Source organism: Scyliorhinus torazame, chromosome 5 (assembly GCF_047496885.1).
Source record: "Scyliorhinus torazame isolate Kashiwa2021f chromosome 5, sScyTor2.1, whole genome shotgun sequence".
Lineage (NCBI taxonomy): Eukaryota > Metazoa > Chordata > Chondrichthyes > Carcharhiniformes > Scyliorhinidae > Scyliorhinus > Scyliorhinus torazame.
The window spans coordinates 108735382-108752972 of NC_092711.1; the positions used below are offsets into that span (position 1 = coordinate 108735382).

At 51.3% G+C, this 17591-nt stretch overlaps 1 protein-coding gene across 1 annotated transcript in view; it reads right to left on the bottom strand.

The window, feature by feature from the left end:
- The window catches only part of LOC140417849 (uncharacterized), a 94870-nt gene that overhangs the window by 32819 nt on the left and 44460 nt on the right, over nucleotides 1-17591 (bottom strand). Inside the window, 1 exon segment of the mRNA XM_072501294.1 lies at nucleotides 13166-13193. Coding sequence (XP_072357395.1) covers nucleotides 13166-13193 — 28 coding nt within the window.

Consider the following 17591-nt stretch of genomic DNA (forward strand, 5'->3'; position numbering starts at 1 on the left):
TGGATTTCAAAGGGCCCCTCCCCTCCACCGACCGCAACACATACTTCCTGAACGTGGTGGACGAGTACTCTCGTTTCCCTTTCGCCATCCCCTGCCCCGACATGACAGCGGCCACAGTTATTAAAGCCCTTAGCACCATATTCACACTGTTCGGTTGCCCCGCATATATCCATAGCGACAGGGGGTCCTCCTTCATGAGTGACGAGCTGCGCCAGTTCCTGCTCAGCAAGGGTATAGCCTCGAGCAGGACGACCAGCTACAACCCCCGGGGCAACGGGCAAGTAGAGAGGGAGAACGGCACGGTCGGGAAGACCGTCCTACTGGCCCTACGGTCCAGGGATCTCCCAGTTTCACGGTGGCAGGAGGTCCTCCCGGACGCTCTCCACTCCACCCGGTTGCTGCTGTGTACCACCACTAACCAAACGCCTCATGAGCGCCTCCTTGTCTTCCCCAGGAAGTCCTCCTCCGGAACGTCGCTGCCGACCTGGCTGGCGGCCCCAGGACCCATCTTGATCCGGAAACATGTGCGGGCGCACAAGTCGGACCCATTGGTCGAGAGGGTTCACCTCCTCCATGCAAACCCGCAGTACGCCTATGTGGCGTACCCCGACGGCCGACAGGACACGGTCTCCCTGTGAGACCTGGCGCCCGCCGGCAACACGCACACCCCCCCGACACCGATCACCCCCTCCCTGCCACCGGTGCACCCCGCGACCGCCCCCTTCCCGGGAGGATCGGTCCTCCTCCCATGTCCGACCAGGAGTGAAACAGAAGCAGACACCGAAAAGCTCCCGGAGACGACAACGCTGGAACAAGCACCTGCACCACCACCGGGGCTGAGGCGATCGACAAGGAAGACCAGACCGCCCGCTCGACTCGTGGCATCCGTATAACACAAGAATGTTGTGGGACTATAACGAGAATGTTCTGTTCCTCTTACGAATATTGTAAATAGTTCACAAACCCTGTACATAGCCCAGTGTAGGGCACTGTAACAACATGCAAAAAACATTTTTTTTCCTCCCAGGACCAGCCTTGTAAACCCCTACCACCATGCGAAGCACCACCCCGCCGGGTTCATTTTTAACAAGGGGTGAATGTGGTAGTATGCATTAGGGGTCATGTGGGACTGTGAAGCCGTGATGTCATTGGCTGACAGATCCCGGGTCCTGGTTGGAGAACCAGGAGTTCTCCCCGCAGCTCCAGTCTGTTGCTGAACTGCGGGGAACAAGTCACGCTTAATAAAGCCTCATCGACTTCATCTCTATTCGTCTCTCATAAGTCTTTGTGCGCTACAGCCATTTCAGATCATGCCCCACATTGGGTGGATCTGGATCTAGGAGAGGAGAAGGAGCAGCGCCCACTTTGGAGATTAGACATGGGACTGTTGGCGGACGAGGAGTTATGTGGAAGGGTGAGGGGATGTAGTGAAAGATACCTAGAGGTCAATGATGATGGAGCGGTCCAGGTGGGAGTAGTATGGGAGGCGCTGAAGGCGGTGGTTAGGGGGGAGTTGATTTCCATAAGAGCCCACAGGGGGAAACAAGAGGGTAAAGAAAGGGAGAGACTGATTGGGGAGATTCTGAGGGTGGATAGGCAATATGCGAAGGCCCCAGGTGAAGGGCTATACAGGGAAAGACGAAGACTACAGACGGAGTTTGACCTGCTGACCACGGGTAAGGCAGAGACGCAGTGGAGGGAGGCACAGGGAATACAATACGAATATGGGGAAAAGGCGAGCCGACTGCTGGCCCAACAACTTAGGAAGAGGGGGACGGCGAGAGAGATCGGAGGAGTTAGGGACAGGGAGGGAAGGATGGAGCAGAGAGCGGGGAGGGTGAACGGGGTGTTTAAGTCATTTTATGAGAGGCTGTATAAGTCCCAACTCCCGGAGGGGAAAGAGGGAATGATACACTTCCTGAAACAGCTGGAGTTCCCGAGGGTTGAGGAGGAGGAGGTGGCAGGTTTGGGAGCGCAGATTGATGTGGAGGAGGTGATTAAAGGAATTGGGAACATGCAGGCAGGAAAGGCCCTGGAACCAGATGGGTTCCCGGTGGAATTTTACAGGAAATATGTGGACCTACTGGCCCCACTCCTGATGAGAACCTTCAATGAGGCTAAGGAAAGGGGGACACTACCTCCGACAATGTCGGAGGCGACGATATCGTTGATCCTGAAATGAGACAAAGACCCGCTGCAGTGCGGGTCATACAGGTCCATCTCCCTCCTAAATGTAGATGCCAAGTTACTGGCCAAAGTGATGGCGACAAGGATAGAGGACTGTGTCCCAGGGGTGGTACATGACGACCAGACAGGGTTTGTTAAAGGGAGGCAATTGAATGCCATTATGCGAAGGTTACGGGGGGTGATGATGATGCCCCCACCGGAGGGGGAGGCGGAGATAGTGGTGGCGATGGATGCAGAGAAGGCATTTGATAGAGTGCAGTGGGACTACCTGTGGGAGGTACTGAAGAGATTTGGATTTGGAGAGGGGTTCATCAGATGGGTTCAGCTCCTGTACGGGGCCCCGGTGGCATGCGTGGTTACAAACAGGCAACGATCCGACTATTTCCGATTACAAGACAGGGGTGCCCTATGTCCCCGTTACTGTTCGCGTTGGCAATCGAGCCATTGGCCATAGCGCTGAGGGGCTCTAAGAAGTGGAGCGGGGTGCTCAGAGGAGGAGAGGAACATCGGGTGTCATTATATGCGGATGACTTGCTGCTATATGTGGCGGACCCAGTGGAGGGGATGCCAGAGATAATGCAGACACTCAGGGAGTTTGGAGAGTTCTCAGGATATAAATTGAATATGGGAAAGAGTGAACTTTTTGTGATGCACCCCGGGGAACAGGGCAGGGGGATATACGATCTGCCGCTGAGGAGAGCAGCAAGGGATTTTCGATATCTAGGGATCCAGGTGGCCAGGAACTGGGGAACCTTGCATAAGCTTAACTTGACGCGACTGGTAGAGCAGATGGAGGAGGACTTTAAGAAGTGGGTCATGGTGCCCCTGTCACTGGCGGGCAGAGTACAGGTGGTTAAAATGGTGGTCCTCCCGAGGTTTCTTTTCGTGTTTCACTGCCTCCCCATACTGATTACAAAGGCCTTTTTCAAGAAAGTGGACAGGAGTATTATGAGCTTTGTGTGGGCTGGAAAGACCCCGAGGGTAAAGAGGGGGTTCCTGCAGCACAGTAGGGACAGAGGGGGACTGGCACTGCCGAGTCTGAATGACTATTATTGGGCCGCCAACGTGTCTAAGATATGTAAGTGGATGAGGGAAGAAGAAGGGGCGGCGTGGAAAAGGCTGGAGATGGCGTCCTGTAAGGGAACAAGTTTAAAAGCACTGGCGACGGCGCCGTTACCGTTCCCCCCCAAAAAATACACCATAAACCCAGTAGTGGTGGCGACTTTGAAGATTTGGGGGCAGTGGAGATGACATAGGGGAGTGACGGGTGCCTCGGTGTGGTCCCCGATAAGGAACAATCACAGGTTCGTCCCGGGGAGGATAGATGAGGGATTCCAATCTTGGCAGCGAGCAGGAATTGGGAAGTTGAAGGACTTGTTCTTGGACGGGACGTTCGCGAGTTTGGGAGCATTGGTAAAAAAATACAGGTTGCCACCTGGGAATGCCTTCCGATATATGCAAGTGAGGGCATTTGCGAGGCAACAGGTGAGGGAATTTCCGCAGCTCCCGGCACAAGGGATCCAGGACAGATGGATTTCGGGGGCATGGGTCGGTGAAGGTAAAGTGTCCGATATATACAGGGAAATGAGAGACGAGGGGGAGACGATGGTAGAGGAGCTGAAGGGTAAATGGGAGGAGGAGCTGGGGGAAGAGATTGAGGAGGGGCTGTGGGCAGATGCCCTAAGTAGGGTAAATTCCTCGTCCTCGTGTGCCAGGCATAGCCTGATCCAATTCAAGGTTCTACACAGGGCACATATGACGGGAGCAAGGCTGAGTAGATTTTTTGGAGTGGAGGATAGGTGCGGGAGGTGTGCAGCAAGCTCGGCGAACCACACCCACATGTTTTGGTCATGTCCGGTATTGCATGGGTACTGGGTCGGTGTGGCAAGAGTGATCTCAAAGGTGGTGGGGGTCCGGGTCGAACCGAGCTGGGGGTTAGCTATATTTGGGGTTGCAGAAGAGCCGGGAGTGCAGGAGGCGAGAGAGGCCAATGTTTTGGCCTTTGCGTCCCTAGTAGCCCGGCGAAGGATTCTACTTATGTGGAAAGAAGCCAGACCCCCGGGCGTGGAGGCCTGGATAAACGACATGGCAGGGTTTATAAAATTGGAGCGAATAAAATACGCACTAAGAGGTTCGGCTCAAGGGTTCACCAGGCGGTGGCAACCGTTCCTTGACTATCTCGCAGAGCGATAAGGGAAAACAGGAAAGACAGGGGGGGGGGGGCTGTATTCGGTGTTTGGGTTTTTTGTTCTTTTCTTTCCATGCTACTTGTTTATATTTATTTTTTCAGTATTATTATTTCTCTTTTCTTGTTCTTTTTCTGCACTTGTTGTTAGTTTGATATATTGTTTAAATAACGGTCAATGTACATTTGTTACAAAGTTGTAAAAATGGAAATTCTTTTTGATCGAAAAACTTAAATAAAATATATATTTTTAAAAAATGATTGTAGCGCACAATGACTTACGAGAGACGAGAAGTGATGAAGTCGATCCAGGCTTTATTAAGCGATGCTTGTCCACAGCAGCTCAGCAACAGAATGAAGCTGCGGGGAGAAGCTCGGGTTCTTATACTCCGCCTTCAGGGCGGAGCCAGAAGTTGGCAGATCCAACCAGGACCCGGGATCTGTCAGCCAATATCATCTCGGCTTCACAGGTCCCACATGACCCCTAATACATACCACCACATTCACCCCTTGTTAAAAAGGAACCCGGCGGGGTGGTGCTTCGCATGGTGGTAGGGGTTTACAAGGCTGGCACTGGAACAAATTTCGGACAGTGTTACTACAGCTTTAGCCCTACACTGGGCTATGTACAACTTTTTTGAGAACTATTTGCAATATGACCAAAAAACATTTTTTTTTGTTACAACAACATTCTTGGTGTCACCTGGATTCCCCGGGTCGAGCGGGCGGTCTGGTCTTCCTCGTCGATCGCCTCAGCCCCGGTGGTGGTGCAGGTGCTTGCTTGGGCGGTCGTCGTCTCCGGGAGCGTTTCGCTGTTTATTCCTGTTTTACTCCTGGGCGGGCACGGGAGGAGGACCGATCCCCCCGGGAAGGGGGCGGTCGTGGGGTGCGCCGGTGGCAGGGAGGGGATGATCGGTGTCGGGGGTGTGTGTGTGTTTCCGGCGGGCGCCAGGTCCCGCAGGGAGACCGTGTCCTGTCGGCCGTCGGGGTACGCCACGTAGGCATACTGCGGGTTCGCGTGGAGTAGGTGAACCTCTCTCGACCAACGGGTCCGATTTGTGCACCCGCACATGTTTCCAAGCAAGATGGGTCCTGGGGCCGCCAGCCAGGTCAGCAGCGACGTTCCGGAGGAGGACTTCCTGGGGAAGATAAGGAGGCGCTCATGAGGCGTTTGGTTAGTGGTGGTACACAGCAGCGACCGGATGGAGTGGAGAGCGTCCGGGAAGACCTCCTGCCACTGGGAAACTGGGAGATCCCTGGACCGTAGGGCCAGTAGGACGGTTTTCCAGACCGTGCCGTTCTCCCTCTCTACTTGTCCGTTCCCCCGGGGGTTGTAGCTGGTCGTCCTGCTCGAGGCTATGCCCTTGCTGATCAGGAACTGGCGCAGCTCGTCACTCATGAAGGAGGACCCCCTGTCGCTATGGATATACGTGGGGCAACCGAACAGTGTGAATATGGTGCCAAGGGCTTTAATGACTGTGGCCGCTGTCATGTCGGGGCAGGGGATAGCGAAGGGGAAATGAAAGTACTCGTCCACCACGTTCAGGAAGTATGCGTTGCGGTCGGTGGAGGGGAGGGGCCCTTTGAAATCCAAACTGAGGCGTTCAAAGGGGCGGGAAGCCTTGATCAGGTGCGCTCTATCCGGCCTGAAAAAGTGCGGTTTGCACTCTGCGCAGATGTGGCAGTTCCTGGTGACTGTACGGACCTCCTCCACAGAGTAGGGGAGGTTGCGGGACTTTACAAAATGGTAGAATCGAGTGACCCCCGGGTGGCAGAGGTCCTCGTGGAGGGCTTGGAGGCGGTCTATTTGTGCGTTGGCACGTGCCGCGGGATAGGGCATCGGACAGCTCGTTCAGCTTTCCGGGATGATACAAGATCTCATAGTTGAAGGTGGAGAGCTCGATCCTCCACCTTAGGATCTTGTCATTCTTAATTTTGCCCCGCTGTGCATTATCGAACATGAAGGCTACCGACCGTTGGTCGGTGAGGAGAGTGAATCTCCTGCCGGCCAGGTAATGCCTCCAATGTCGCACAGCTTCCACTATGGCTTGGGCTTCCTTTTCCACGGAGGAGTGGCGGATTTCTGAGGCTTGGAGGATCCGGGAGAAAAAGGCCACGGGTCTGCCCACTTGGTTAAGGGTGGCCACCAGAGCTACGTCGGATGCGTCGCTCTCGACCTGGAAGGGGAGGGACTCGTCGATGGCGCGCATCGTGGCCTTTGCGATATCCGCTTTGATGCGGCTGAAGGCCTGGTGAGCCTCTGTCGACAGGGGGAAGGTAATGGACTGTATTAGCGGGCGGGCTTTGTCTGCGTACTGGGGGACCCACTGGGCGTAATATGAAAAGAAACCCAGGCAACGTTTCAGGGCTTTGGAGCAGTGGGGGGAGGGGGAATTCCATGAGGGGGCGCATGCGTTCGGGGTCGGGGCCTATTATCCCATTGCGCACTACGTATCCCAGGATGGCCAACCAGTTTGTGCTAAAGACGCATTTTTCCTCGTTATATGTGAGGTTCAGGGCGTTAGCGGTCTGGAGGAACTTTGAGGTTGGCGTCATGGTCCTACTGATCGTGGCCGCAGATGGTTACGTTGTCGAGATATGGGAACATGGCCTGCAACCCGTGCTGGTTAACCATTCGGTCCATCTCCCGTTGGAAGACCGAGACCCCGTTCGTGACGCCAAATGGGACCCTTAGGAAGTGGTATAGACACCCGTCTGCCTCGAAGGCGGTGTACCTGCGGTCACCTGGGCGGATGGGGAGCTGGTGGTAGGCAGACTTGAGGTCCATGGTGGAAAAGACCTTATACTGGGCAATCCGATTGACCATGTCGGATATGCGGAGGAGAGGGTACGCATCTAGCTGCGTGTACCTGTTGATGGTCTGACTATAGTCTATGACCATCCTTTGCTTCTCCCCGGTCTTTACTACCACCACCTGGGCTCTCCAGGGACTATTGCTGGCCTGGATTATGCCTTCCTTCAGCAACCGCTGGACTTCAGGCCGAATAAATATCCAGTCCTGGGCGCTGTACCGTCTGCTCCTAGTGGCGACGGGTTTGCAATCCGGGGTGAGGTTTGCAAACAAAGACGGCGGTTCAACCTTGAGAGTTGCGAGGCCGCAGATAGTGAGTGGGGGTATTGGGCCGCCGAATTGGAATGTTAGGCTCTGCAGGTTACACTGGAAATCTAATCCCAGTAATGTGGGCGCGCAGAGTTGGGGAAAGATTTTGCGTGCTTGGATGGATGGTCAGAAAACAGTGTCTTAACGTGTCTGGGTGAATAAAACTTTCAGTGCTCCCGGAGTCGATCAGGCATGGCGTCTCGTATCCGTTGATCAGTACCGTTGTTGTCGTCGTCTGGAGCGTCCGGGGCCGCGATTGATCCAGTGTCACCGAAGCCAGTCGTGGTTGTAGTGTCGCGGCGTCTTCTTCGGACCCCGTGGAACCGTCGATGCTGGGGTCCTTTTATGTCAACCAAGATGGTGGTGTCCATGAATCGCACGCGGCCGGGGGCGGACAAAATGGTCGCCCCCATGGATCGCACGTGGTTGGGGGGTCACAAGATGGCGGCGCCCATCCTCCCCTCATGGTGCCCGGGACCCAAAATGGCGACGCCCGCGGGTCGCACATGGGGCGCTGGGGGGGGGGGGGGGGTTGGGGGGTGTTTGGGATGTGCTGGGCTCGTTCTTCACCGGGGATTGCGGCGACCCCCCGGGATCGGCACACTGCCGCGTAATGGCCCTTTTTGCCGCAGCTTTTACAAATAGCCACGCGGGCCGGGCAGCGCTGCCGGGGGTGTTTCGCTTGTCCACAGAAATAGCAGCGGGCCCCCCCGGGATGGTCTCGTGCATTAACTGCGCAAGCTTGCGAGGGGGGGGGTTGTCGCGACGGGGGTCCACGGAGCCCAAGGGGCTGCCGCGCGGTCGGGGCCGTAGGCGCGGGCGTTTTGCGAGGCCACATCAAGGGAGGCTGCAAGGGCCCGTGCCTCTGAGAGTCCTAGCGACGCTCTTTCCAAAAGTCTTTGGTGGATTTGGGGAGAGTTCATACCTGCCACAAATGCATCACGAATTAGCAGGTCTGTGTGTTCCATCGCGTTCACCGGCGGGCAGCTGCAGCCTCGTCCCAAAATTAGCAGCGCGGCGTAGAATTCCTCTAGCGATTCTCCGGGACTTTGCCGTCTCGTCGCGAGTTGGTGGCGCGCGTAGAACTTGTTAACGGGCCGAACGTAGATGCCCTTCAGCAATGCGAGCGCCGTCGGGAAATCCTCTGCGTCTTCTATGAGAGGGTAAATTTCCAGGCTTACCCTCGAATGCAGGACCTGCATTTTCTGGTCTTCTGTGATCCGGCCGGGAGCCGTTCGGAGGTAGCCTTCAAAGCATGCTTGCCAGTGTTTGAATACTGCTGCCAAGTTCGCTGCGTGGGGGCTGATCCGCAGGTATTCCGGGGCGATCCGGAGCTCCATAGTCTTTTAAGCTCACTTAATAAATTGTAGCGCACAATGACTTACGAGAGACGAGAAGTGATGAAGTCGATCCAGGCTTTATTAAGCAATGCTTGTCCCCAGCAGCTCAGCAACAGAATGAAGCTGCGGGGAGAAGCTCGGGTTCTTATACTCCGCCTTCAGGGCGGAGCCAGAAGTTGGCAGATCCAACCAGGACCCGGGATCTGTCAGCCAATAGCAGCTCGGCTTCACAGGTCCCACATGACCCCCTAATACATACCACCACAATGATCTGTTGAGCTGCTTGCAGAAAAATACTTTTCACTGTACCTCGGTACACGTGACAAGAAACAAATCCAATCCAATCCAAAAACACAACACCCAACAATAACAGGTGAGCAGCAGCTGAGGAATGTTATTAGTTAGTTTTTTTTTAAAACTTGCAGCTATACTGTAAATCAATTTCACAAAACAATTTATGGTGCTTTCACTCACGTTTTGCCGTTTTGTGATCTTGTCATGTCTTTCGAAAGCAAGATGAAATCCTTTCTCCATTTACACTCTCAGTTTCTAGGTCTCTCAGACCACAGCCGGCACATGGTGTCTATTTGGCTAGAGTATTTTGCTGGTAACAAGCCGGGAGCTCAGAATTACCTCAATGTTTATTTACCTTCTGGTTGAATGTTTTCTGACACAATTCACAGCCCAATTCTTCCCCCTGACAATAACCAGATGACCGGGGCCATTCCTACCCCGTGCCTAACAATGAATCCTGTATTCTTATCAGGATACTGACTAGATCTCTGTTCGGGTTGTTTAGATTCACTGACAGCCAGTTCCCCAGGTTCAGATGCTAAAGCATCATTGGGCTGCGGTGGAACAGCGGTTAGCTCTGCAAAAAGCTGCTGAGACGGACCTTTTTGTAACACTGTCGCTGGAAAACGTCCCTCAGTCGCCCGAAGTGAAATCTGTTTCTGATCTCCGTTTATTCTTTTTCTACTTCAGTCTACATTAGACACCGTGTTCTCTCCACGGCCGTTTCTGATAATGGTCAGTCTATGTTCATAGATTACATAGATTACATAGAACATACAGTGCAGAAGGAGGCCATTCGGCCCATCGAGTCTGCACCGACCCACATTAATGTTCAAAGGGACATTGTCTATTCCATGTGTTAGAATCCATCCCAGACTTTGACACAGCCTGTGTTCTGTTGCCGCAACAAGTAATAGACTCACTACTCCTGGATCGCCTCTGTTGGAACATCAATATTCAAGGTAAGCTCCGAAATAATTACCGAGGTGATATAACTCGGATCATGGAGATAATTCTCAGCGTGTCCTATACCGGCTTTCTGTTCATGTGGCCAAGGATAAAGACAGAATTCAAATGTGTCTTATATAAACCTGTTAGTTTTGTTCACTGAGAACACGGTAACGAACTCATTTCGCAGTTAGAGGCATCAAAAACACTCAGCCGAGAAAAAAATAGTCGAGGAGGTTGTTGTACGAGTTTTTGTCTTTTATCTGACACTGTGCCTCCCTGTACAGTAATAAACCTCTCCGCCCTTCACATTCAAGGCGCTTATATTCAGGTAACCAGACTTTGTCGACTCATCATCAGTCGCCAGATATCGTCCCAAGATTTCATCTTTCTTCAGTCCTGCTACTTTGTAAATTATGCAAATTGGAGGCTGTGCCTGTTTCTGCCGATACCATTGCATAGTGCTTATAACCTGATCTGTAAACTCGCAAATTAACTGCGCTGAACATCCTTCTAATAGTTAATGTCACTGGAGACTGAGTCAATGCACATAATCCGCCTGTGAAAGTAGATGAACAAAAGAGCACAAGATTAAAGAGAATAAAGCGAAACGTGTGTCTATCGAGACCTGAGTGTGTAAACTCTCATTTGCCAAGCTACACATAATATGGATATATCTTATCGTTAACGATATTAAAGTTTAGTGCAAACACTTTGCTATCAATATGCTAAACTGTCATAAGAACATAATAAGAACATAAGAACTAGAAGCAGGAGTAGGCCATCTGGCCCCTCGAGCCTGCTCCACCATTCAATGAGATCATGGCTGATCTTTTGTGGACTCAGCTCCACTTTCCGGCCCGAACACCATAACCCTTAATCCCTTTATTCTTCAAAAAACGATCTATCTTTATCTTAAAAACATTTAATGAAGGAGCCTCTACTGCTTCACTGGGCAAGGAATTCCATAGATTCACAACCCTTTGGGTGAAGAAGTTTCTCCTAAACTCAGTCCTAAATCTACTTCCCCTTATTTTGAGGCTATGCCCCCTAGTTCTGCTTTCACCCGCCAGTGGAAACAACCTGCCCGCATCTATCCTATCTATTCCCTTCATAATCCTATATGTTTCTATAAGATCCCCCCTCATCCTTCCAAATTCCAATGAGTACAGTCCCAGTCTACTCAACCTCTCCTCGTAATCCAACCCCTTCAGCTCTGGGATTAACCGAGTGAATCTCCTCTGCACACCCTCCAGTGCCAGTACGTCCTTTCTCAAGTAAGGAGACCAAAACTGAACACAATACTCCAGCTGTGGCCTCACTAACACCTTATACAATTGCAGCATAACCTCCCTAGTCTGAAACTCCATCCCTCTAGCAATGAAGGACAAAATTCCATTTGCCTTCTTAATCACCTGTTGCACCTGAAAACCAACTTTCTGCGACTCATGCACTAGCACACCCAGGTCTCTCTGCACAGCAGCATGTTTTAATATTTTATCATTTAAATAATAATCCCTTTTGCCGTTATTCCTACCAAAATGGATAACCTCACATTTGTCAACATTGTATTCCATCTGCCAGACCCTAGCCCATTCACTTAGCCTATCCAAATCCCTCTGCAGACTTCCAGTATCCTCTGCACTTTTTGCTTTACCACTTATCTTAGTGTCATCTGCAAACTTGGACACATTGCCCTTGGTCCCCCAACTCCAAATCATTTATGTAAATTGTGAACAGTTGTGGGCCCAACACTGATCCCGGAGGGACACCACTCGCTGCTGATTGCCAACCAGAGAAACACCCATTAATCCCCACTCTTTGCTTTCTATTAATTAACCAATCCTCTATCCATGCTACTACTTTCCCCTTAATGCCATGCATCTTTATCTTATGCAACAACCTTTTGTGTGGCACCTTGTCAAAGGCTTTCTGGAAATCCAGATATACCACATCCATTGGCTCCCCGTTATCTATCGCACTGTTAATGTCCTCAAAAAATTCCAGTAAATTAGTTAGGCACGACCTGCCCTTTATGAACCCATGCTGCGTCTGTCCAATGGGACAATTTCCATCCAGATGCCTCGCTATTTCTTCCTTGATGATAGATTCCAGCATCTTCCCTACTACCGAAGTTAAGCTCATTGGCCTATAATTACCCACTTTCTGCCTACCTCCTTTTTTAAACAGTGGTGTCACGTTTGCTAATTTCCAATCCGCCGGGACCACCCCAGAGTCTAGTGAATTTTGGTAAATTATCACTAGTGCATTTGCAATTTCCCTAGCCATCTCTTTTAGCACTCTGGGATGCATTCCATCAGGTCCAGGAGACTTGTCTACCTTTAGCCCCATTAGCTTGCCCATCACTACCTCCTTGGTGATATCAATCCTCTCAAGGTCCTCACCTGTCATAGCCTTATTTCCATCAGTCACTGGCATGTTATTTGTGTCTTCCACTGTGAAGACTGACCCCAAAAACCTGTTCAGTTCCTCAGCCATTTCCTCATCTCCCATTATTAAATCTCCCTTCTCATCCTCTAAAGGACCAATATTTACCTTAGCCACTCTTTTTTGTTTTATGTATTTGTAGAAACTTTTACTATCTGTTTTATATTCTGAGCAAGTTTACTCTCATAATCTATCTTACTCTTCTTTATAGCTTTTTTAGTAGCTTTCTGTTGCCCCCTAAAGATTTCCCAGTCCTCTAGTCCCCCAATGATGAACCTAATCGTATACTTACTGTCCCACAGCGTCGCCAGTATTAACAGAGACATGTCTGACTGAATCTCTCAGTGAATGTGAATGGAATGAGGCAGAGATTGAGGCGAGAGGGGGAACCCGGGCTCTGTTCAGCTCATTGTTCCACCCACACACTGCAGGGGCCAGGCCCATTGTGACATCACTCAGGATACCATCCCTATTGGCTTTGGCATTGATCTAATTTCTAATTAGCAAACTGCTGCTTGCCGCCCCCTGCTGACGGATTCTGTTCACTCCAATTTAGAACTACTGAGTGGGTTTATTGAAATACACATCGAAACACCAATGTTAAATATTCTCTCCCAGAAACCTAAATTGAAGGTGACAAACGCAATCTTGTTTTTTCTTGATATTTATCCTGGAAAACAATGTTAATACGTCAGCGGTTATACATCAGGAAAACAATAATTGATTGATTTGATTTCTTGTCACATGTTCTGAAGTACAGTGAAAAGTATTTTTCTGCGGCCGAGGGAACGTACACAGTCCGTACATAGTAGACAAAGTGAATAATCGACAGAGAACATTGACAAATGGTATATTGACAAACAGTGATTGGTTACAGTAAAGAACAAAGAACAAAGAAATGTACAGCACAGGAACAGGCCCTTCGGCCCTCCAAGTCCGTGCCGACCATACTGCCCAACTCAACTACAATCTTCTACACTTCCTGGGTCCATATCCTTCTATTCCCATCCTATTCATATATTTGTCAAGATGCCCCTTAAATGTCCCTATCGTCCCTGCTTCCACTACCTCCTCCGGTAGCGAGTTCCAGGCACACCCATGTGTGGAACATGGGGCCAAACAAAGCAAATACACGAGCAAGAGCAGCACAGGACGTCGTGAATAGCGTTCTTACAGGGAACGGATCAGTCCGAGGGGGAGTCGTTGAGGAGTCTAGTAGCTGTGGGGAAGAAGCTGTTCATATGTCTGGATGTTCGGGTCTTCAGACTTCTGTACCTTCTGCCTGATGGAAGGATCTGGAAGAAGGCACTGCCTGGGTGGGAGGAGTCTCTGATAATGCTGTCTGCCTTCCTGAGGCAGCGGGAGTTGTATACAAAATCAATATGCATGTGGCAAGCTTGTGTAATGCATTGAGCTGAGTTCATCACACTTTGCACTTTCTTGCGATCTTGGGCCGAGCAGTTGGCAAAGCAAGCTGAAAAAGTAAATGTCAAGTCCTGGATAAAGGTATGGATGGGGTAAGCCAGAATCACACCTGGAATGAGACTTCCCAAATGAGAACCGGTATGCTCTTGACTATCTTCTGGCCCGTGAGGGTGGGGTATGCGCCATAAGTGCAGGGCAAGTGTATCATGGGAGTTCAAGACCTAACCGCTAACATCACTAAATTTATGGATCGCATACGGGATCACCTGGATGGAATGCAGGACCCTGGCTCGTTGGGTAACTGGAGATTCGGAGGTTGGAAGGACTGGTTGATAAATATGGCCATGTATTTAGCAGTGGCACCCGGCTGCATCTTTGTGGGCCTGGCCATCCTTAAATGCGTGATGGGTAAAATGCAGGGTGCACTGGAACGGATAGACGCCCCTAGAATCTTGGCTGTTAGGATCCACGAGGGTGCAGCGGATGACGGAGTGCTGCAACAGGAATTGGAAATGCAGCAACAAATCTTCTTAGATGAGGGGCCATAGCTACGGGTTGGACAGATAGGTCATCATGAAATGATAAAAGGAGGGATTGAGGAATTGAACAAACGAATGTGATATAAAATAGATAGTTCAAATATTAGTTACAGTAATGTGGATGTGATCAGTCTAATAGTACTGAGTTCACAGACAAAGGATTTCAGAAAGCATGGCAAGGAAGGAGGGAGGGGTGTCTGGTGGAGGATGGGAAAAGGATGCTGGGTAACAAGAGGCCCAGGGTTAAGGAATGAGAAGTGAGCCAATCAGGATATATGGCCAGGTCAGGAGGTGTATAGGATGGCCTATAGGAATCTTGTATGTGAAACTTGATGCCATTTGAATGTATTTGTAGAGATTCCTTTGTCTCGGATAGCACTCGGCTCCTAGGGTTTCAGAAGAAACCTTGTGTTCTGAGGCTCATTATGAAGCAAGTCAGACTTGCAAGTTGGTTAAAAATAAATAATACTATGCCTACAAATCCATCTCGAGTTTTATTGAGGCCAGACTGACGGGTAAAGAATTCAATATTGTCACAGCCAGATCCATCTTTTCCACTCTTGCTACTAAGCGGGATCCAAGATAGGGTAGTGTCTAGTGGGAGAGGGAAGTGTCTCGGATAATTTACAAGGAGCTCATGGGAGCAGAGGAGACGCAGACCGAGGAGCTGAGGCATAAATGGGACGAGGAGTTGGGAGGGGAGGTTGAGGAAGGCCTGTGGTGGACGCGCTGAGCAGGGTTAATGGGACTGCAACATGTGCCAGGCTTGGCCTGATTCAATTTCAGGTCGTCCACCGGGCCCACATGACAGTGTCCCGGATGAGCAGATTCTTCGGCGTGGAGGACAGGTGTGTAAAGTGTCTGAGAGGACCGGCAGACCATGCCCACATGCTTTGGGCGTGTCCAAAACTTAGGAGATAATATCAGGGGTTCGAGGACGTCATGTCTAGAGTATTGAACACGAGGGTGGCAATTAGTCCAGAGGTGGTGATTTTTGGGGTTTCAGTGGCCCCGGAAGTCCAGGGGGAGAAAGAGGCCGACGTCTTGGCCTTTGCTTCCCTGGTCGCCCGGAGACGGATACTTCTAGCTTGGAGGGACTCGAAGCCCCTGAAGTCGGAAGCCTGGCTGTCAGACATGGCGAGTTTCCTGGGCTTGGAGAAAATCAAGTTCGCCATGACAGGGTCGTTGTTAGGGTTCGCCCGGAGGTGGCAACCATTCATTGACTTCTTTGCGGAGAATTAATCATCAGCAGGGGCGGCGTTGGGGTTAGGGGAATGTGGTATAGGGGGTCATTTAGGCAGCTCTGGGTGGGGTGGGCTACGGCAATTGCACTATGTACTTTGTTTACTGTACAGCCCTTTTGTTTTCTCGTGCTGGAATTCCTCTGTTTACAAGGCCGAAAAATACCTCATTAAAATTGTTTGTTAAAAACAATGTTTCAACACACTGCTTTTTTTTTTTAAACAAACAATTTTTATTAAGGTATTTTAGGCATATAGAAAAAGTGACATTGTACAGTACAAAAAAAAAGTCAAGACACAAATTAAACATAGTGCAAACCACGGCTCTGTTCACGCACGGGCCTGCCTCAATATCCCCCTACTCTACTCTACTCTACCCTAGCCACCCCCCGCCACCCTCTCCTGCTGACGCTTACTCCTCTGCGAAGAAGTCAATAAATGGCTGCCACCTTCGGGCGAACCCTAATAGCGAACCTCTCAAGGCGAACTTGACTTTCTCTAGGCGAAGAAAGCTATTCATGTCCGATAGCCATACCTCAGCCCTCGGGGGCCTTGAGTCCCTCCATGCTAACAGTATTCGTCGCCGGGCTACCAGGGAAGCAAAGGCCAGAACGTCGGCCTCCCTCTCTTCCTGGACTCCTGGGTCTTCCGAAACCCCAAAGATTGCCACCTCCGGGCTCATTACCACCCCAGTTTTCAATACCCGGGACATGACATCTGCGAATCCCTGCCAATACCGCACGTTTAAGGCACGATCAGAACATGTGTACATGGTTAGCCGGCCCTCCGGCGCATCTAGCACACTTGTCCTCCAGCCCGTAGAATCTGCTCACCTGGGCCACCGTCATGTGGGCCCGGTGCACGACCTTAAACCGGATCAGGCTGAGCCTGGCGCATGTTGCGGTCAGGTTTACTCTGCTCAGGGCATCTGCCCAAATACCGTCCTCCAGCTCCCTCCCCAAGCTCCTCCTCCCACTTAAGTTTCAGGTCCTCGGTCTGCGTTTCCTCAGCTCCCATTAGTTCCTTGTAGACATCTGAAACTCTACCCTCTCCCGCCTCTCCCCTAGAAACTACCCCTGTCCTGCCTCCCCTTCGGCGGGAGACATGGGAAGGACGTCACCAGTCTGCGTACAAAATCCCTCACCTGCAAGTATCTACAGTCGTTCCCTCTCGTCAGCCCAAACCTCTCCTCCAGCGCCCTCATGCTCGGAAAGCTCCCTTCCAGGAACACATCCCCCATCCTCACAATCCCCGCCCTCCTTCACAGTCGATACCCCCCGTCCATGTTCTCTGGGGCAAATCGGTGGTTGCCGCAGATTGGGGTCCACACTGATGCTCTTACCTCCCCTACATGCCTCCTCCAGTGGCCCCAGATCCGAAGAGCCACCACCTCTATCAGGCTGGTGGAGTACCGTGCTGGCGGAAGCGGCAGAGGTGCCGTGACCAGGGCTGCTAAGCTAGTGCCCCTTCACGAAGCAGCCTCCATCTGATTCCAAACCGACCCCGCACCCACCATCCATTTCCTTATCATCACTATGTTGGCCGCCCAGTAAGAGTTTCATAGATTATCATAGAATTTACAGTGCTGAAGGAGGCCATTCGGCCCATCGAGTCTGCACTGGCTCTTGGAAAGAGCACCCTACCCAAGGTCAACACTGCCACCCTATCCCTATAACCCAGTAACCCCAGCCAACACTAAGGGCAATTTTGGACACTAAGGGCAATTCATCTTGGCCAATCCACCTAACCTGCACATCTTTGGACTGTGGGAGGAAACCGGAGCACCCGGAGGAAACCCACGCACACACGGGGAGGACGTGCAGACTCCACACAGACAGTGACCCAAGCTGGAATCGAACCTGG